The sequence below is a fragment of the Coregonus lavaretus genome, assembly GCF_964263955.1.
Source record: "Coregonus lavaretus genome assembly, chromosome: 7".
NCBI classification, from domain to species: Eukaryota; Metazoa; Chordata; class Actinopteri; order Salmoniformes; family Salmonidae; genus Coregonus; species Coregonus lavaretus.
The window spans coordinates 884,100-888,969 of record NC_139994.1 but is presented as its reverse complement, the minus strand read 5'-3'; the positions used below and the strand labels follow the sequence as shown (position 1 = coordinate 888,969).

The window sequence follows — 4,870 nt, the reverse complement described above, 5'->3', positions numbered from 1 at the left end:
TTGTGGTTGAGGGGACATTGGCTCCAGGGCAGGGGTTCCTGGAAGGAGTTGAAGAGGTACCAGAGTACCCAGGCCACGATAGTGTTGTAGAACAGACTCACACAGAAGGAAACCACCATAGAGGCTACACCTGATGGACACAGGATAGTAGATCAGAAACACTGAACAACAGCTAGTAGGGGACATTCCCTGTCTGGCTGTTAGTTTTAGCCGCCCACCTACTCCTGAGAAAAGACAAAAAGCTGCACAGTCTAATGACTCCGATGCAATAATTTATACAACCATCGTTTCAACAGCTAAGCTGTCTTCATCAAGGTTTTATCACCTACCTACTCCTCCCAGGTAGGGTGATATGGAGTTCCAGACTCCGACGCTGCCCATGCGGAGCCTCTGTCCTATAGCCAGCTCCAAATAGAGCAGAGGCAGACCTTGAAACACCAGGGCTATCAGGTAGGGGATCAGGAACGCACCTGGGGAGAGGAGAGAGGGGACACGGGTCAAACACCAGGGCTATCAGGTAGGGGATCAGGAACGCACCTGGGGAGAGGAGAGAGGGGACACGGGTCAAACACCAGGGCTATCAGGTAGGGGATCAGGAACGCACCTGGGGAGAGGAGAGAGGGGACACGGGTCAAACACCAGGGCTATCAGGTAGGGGATCAGGAACGCACCTGGGGAAAGGAGAGAGGGGACACGGGTCAAACACCAGGGCTATCAGGTACGGGATCAGGAACGCACCTGGGGAGAGGAGAGAGGGGACACGGGTCAAACACCAGGGCTATCAGGTAGGGGATCAGGAACGCACCTGGGGAGAGGAGAGAGGGGACACGGGTCAAACACCAGGGCTATCAGGTAGGGGATCAGGAACGCACCTGGGGAGAGGAGAGAGGGGACACGGGTCAAACACCAGGGCTATCAGGTAGGGGATCAGGAACGCACCTGGGGAGAGGAGAGAGGGGGCATGGGTCAAACACCAGGGCTATCAGGTATGGGATCAGGAACGCACCTGGGGAGAGGAGAGAGGGGACACGGGTCAAACACCAGGGTTATCAGGTAGGGGAACTGGAACGCACCTGGAGAGAGGAGAGAGGGGACATGGGACACGGGACAAACAAGGGTTCATGTGGAATCCGGTCAGAGTAGAATGATGTTGCCCCTGTGTCCATATAGTAAACTACTTTTAACCAGGTCCCATAGGGGGCCCATAGGGCTCTGGTCAAACGTAGTGCACTACATAGGGAATAGGGTGCCATTTGGGAAGGAACCTTTGATCTGAGATCATTGTAACACTTTCCTAAATAGATGGTTGGTTGGTAAATGTTCAACTAACTGTCTACAACGTTTCAACAAACTAGCCCATAACCCTGGGCCTAACCTTAACCCTTATCCTAACCCTAAACGTAACCCTAATTTTGGAATTTCGGGGAATTCAGGGAGAGTATCCTTGTGCCTGCTACGGACAACTCCGGCCTGTAACAAGGTCTCCGACTGCCACAAGTTTACATAGAGCTCTAGTAGAATTCATGGGATTGGAGGTTCACTCATTCAGACCTTATTAAGACCACAAGTGCCACCAGAGGAAAATGTTATCCTGGAGCCCTGACTTACAGACCTGACCTGAAATCCAAAACAATTTAAGACATGCAGTTCAATAGGTCACAGGCAGAAGTACTGTAGGGCAGTGGTTCTCATAATTTTTTGGACTGTGGCACACCTTGATGGGGTAAAAATTATGCTGCAAATTAAAATGTCCCTATTATTGATTTAGTGGTAATGAGCTCCATCTCATCTGATACATTTACATTTACATTTTAGTCATTTAGCAGACGGTCTTATCCAGAGCAACTTACAGTTAGTGAATGCATACATGTTTTTTAAAATGTTTTTTTTTTCATTTTTTTTTTTTCATACTGGCCCCCCGCGGGAAACGAACCCACATCCCTGCCGGCCAAACCCTCCCCTACCGACGCTGGACCAATTGTGCGCCGCCCATGGATACTGCAAATAATATATTTTTAGTGATAAATGTTTTGAATAGATGAACTAGGGTTTATTTGCATGATGATAACTGATGTGTACCCCTTTAAGAGCGTCCCGCGAATCCATTCTAGAAATAATTGTATTTAGCTCCGGTAAAATAGGTATTTATTTTTTTAACGGTTTGGGCTAGAGACAAGCGTTTTCTGCATTGTAAACGTGCAACCGCGGACACAAAGCCATGATCCGTTTGTTTCTATGGCGGAAGCTGTCTATGGCAGAAGCTGTGGTACAGTTAAGTCTTAATCAGACTTGCCCGTGCTAATAATAATAATAAATATGCCATTTAGCAGACGCTTTTATCCAAAGCGACTTACAGTCATGTGTGCATACATTTTTACGTATGGGTGGTCCCGGGGATCGAACGCACTACCCTAGCGTTACAAGCGCCATGCTCTACCAATTGAGCTACAGAGGACCACTAATGGTTGTGTTTCTCACAGGCGAGATAAAATGATCCAAATGACTTTGTTCGTGATGCTCGTGATGTAACAGCCTGAGCGCACCAGACTTGAGACAAAGACACAGATGGAATCACTGCTGTAGAGCAAAGTATTGTTGTAGTACTTACTGCAGTCTACACTTCACAGAACCACACCAGAGATACTTTAAAATAAAAACAGACAATCAAAATATATATTTCAAAAATAACATACACAAATGTATTGAGTTAAAAGTATGAAAAATGTATGCACTCACTAACTGTAAGTCTCTCAGGATAAGAGCGTCTGCTAAATGACTAAAATGTAAATTAAATTGTTAAATATTAAATACAGTTAACATGTTTAATGGAGTTAAAATCTTAAATTGTTAACTTCAGTTAAAATGTTAGTGTTAAATTAGGAAGTTGTTAAATGGAGTAAAGATTTTAGAGTTGAATAATGGTGTTACAATTTAAATTGTGCTAAAATGTTATAGTGTTAAAAAATCGAATTTAGTTAAATTTAGTAAAAAAAATTAAATCATAGATAACGGAGTTGAAATTTCACCGAATCCTACAACCACTCAGGTCTCCGGAGGACTTGCTTAACATGAACAAAGTTGGAGTGAAAAACAAAAGAAAAGATGTGTAAAAGCATCTATACCCCCTCCGTAAATCTGGCAGAGGTAGGGGAAACGCCACACGTTGCCCAGTCCAACAGCAAAGCCAATGCAGGTCAGCAGATACTCTGCCTTGTTGTTCCACTTGGGTCTCTCCTCTTCCCCCTTGGTTTCCTCCTCTACCCCCTTGGTTTCCTCCATACCCTCCTCAGGCATCCTCAGCTCTCAGCAGTAGTTTAGCTCAGTAGTAGATCAAGCTCTGGTTTGCAGTTTAGCCCAGTGTGTTTTAGCCCAGGTCCTAGCACTCTGAACCTGTGTTTATTCAATAGAGGGAACACAGTTGTTCTGTTGTCCACTTGAATTCACCGGTTGGGTGTTTGTATCTTTACTCCAGTGTCTGATCTGAAATCCTCTCTCAGGTTTATGCTGCTTTAATGTGGTGATCTGAATCACTTCTCTGTCTCAGTGCAGGTTGCTATGGAGGTCCTTGAATGATGTTCTGTTCTGCACCATCCAGTGCTATGATCTTCTCCCTGACTTGCCTCAGTGGATTGACTCATCTGTGTCTGATGTTTTCCCTCAGATGTAAGAGCCAGTATCAGGGATGTCACTTTTATATGTTTGGGGGGGGGGGAAGCTAAGCCGGCTAGGCACCAGGAAGAGGAGTGTGAGAGGAATTTGGCGTAATCATTTAGTGTTCTTTAGTGTTTGTTTAGAATCTATTTGTAGAAAGCTCCTGTTTAATGGATAACCTGATGATAAGTCGATCACTCAGGGAAATAACCGCCAGCAATGGTGATAACAGATGCATCCCAAATGGCACCCTATCCCCTATACAGTGCACTACTTTTGACCAGGGCCTATAGGTTTGGGACACGACCAACCTCCCTACCAGTCAATAAAAAAACATAATTGTCAGAGATGGGGTCATGGGTGCACAGGCTGTAAAAACAAATATATAAACCATATAATGTTTTTATATGGAATCTTACATCAGTTTCAGATGGAATCACAGGCAGAACCAGGCAAAGTTCAGAGGTTGTGGAAAAACACAAAATATTATTAAGAGAGATTGTATCATTTTGGGGGTTCATTGCCCCGTAGATCCCAATATTTTTGGAAGCAGTAGCTGAAAGTCATTCAGCAAAATGATGGTTAAAGTCTCAGACTTTCTCAGATTCCATTGATAATAAATTGATAGTGGCGCTTTTCATGTTAGAGACAACAACACCAAAGTGCTTTTGGATAGTTCTTTAGAAGAAATACAGAATGTATGCCAGTATGTTACACAAAGTTGCTTATGTATGTATTTTGTGCGTTAGTAAAAGTGCTTTTCCTGTTTCATGCTGCAGTTTTACTGTACAATTATCTCTTGGAAATGTTAATGATTTAGGAGTGGCAGTACCTTAGCTTCATTACTGGTGATGGTAATATAACTCACCGTTGGGCCTTTAGGTTTATTACTGGTGATGGTAATATAACTCACCGTTGGGCCTTTAGGTTTATTACTAGTGATGGTAATATAACTCACCGTTGGGCCTTTAGGTTTATTACTGGTGATGGTAATATAACTCACCATTGTGTTTTGTATCAACAAGTGGGTTGGGCCTCTTTGTATGTAAGGAGAGAGCAGCAGTTTCTTGTGTTTATCTACAAAGCACTCATGCAGAAACGTCCTATGCATCTATCAACATTAATACAATTTAGACTTACAAATTAACAAACCCGGTCTCAGGCTTGGATAACACTGGAGGCCACTTCGGTCTCCACAGAGTTGTGTAAAGCTGCTTAT

The 4,870-nt window shown here is 44.0% G+C and overlaps 1 protein-coding gene across 1 annotated transcript in view; it reads right to left on the bottom strand.

Moving 5' to 3' along the window:
* LOC311132947 (sodium-dependent neutral amino acid transporter B(0)AT3-like) overlaps positions 1 to 3,643 on the bottom strand; it is a 9,174-nt gene extending 5,531 nt beyond the window's left edge. The window contains exons 1-3 of the mRNA XM_084166340.1: positions 3,123 to 3,643; positions 330 to 470; positions 1 to 130 (exon numbers count right to left, since the gene is read on the bottom strand). The exon at positions 1 to 130 is cut by the window's left edge and continues 8 nt beyond it. Coding sequence (XP_084022466.1) covers positions 1 to 130; positions 330 to 470; positions 3,123 to 3,294 — 443 coding nt within the window. The 5' untranslated portion in view covers positions 3,295 to 3,643. The remainder of the gene's footprint in view (positions 131 to 329; positions 471 to 3,122) is intronic.
* Between the last annotated feature and the right edge of the window lie 1,227 nt (positions 3,644 to 4,870).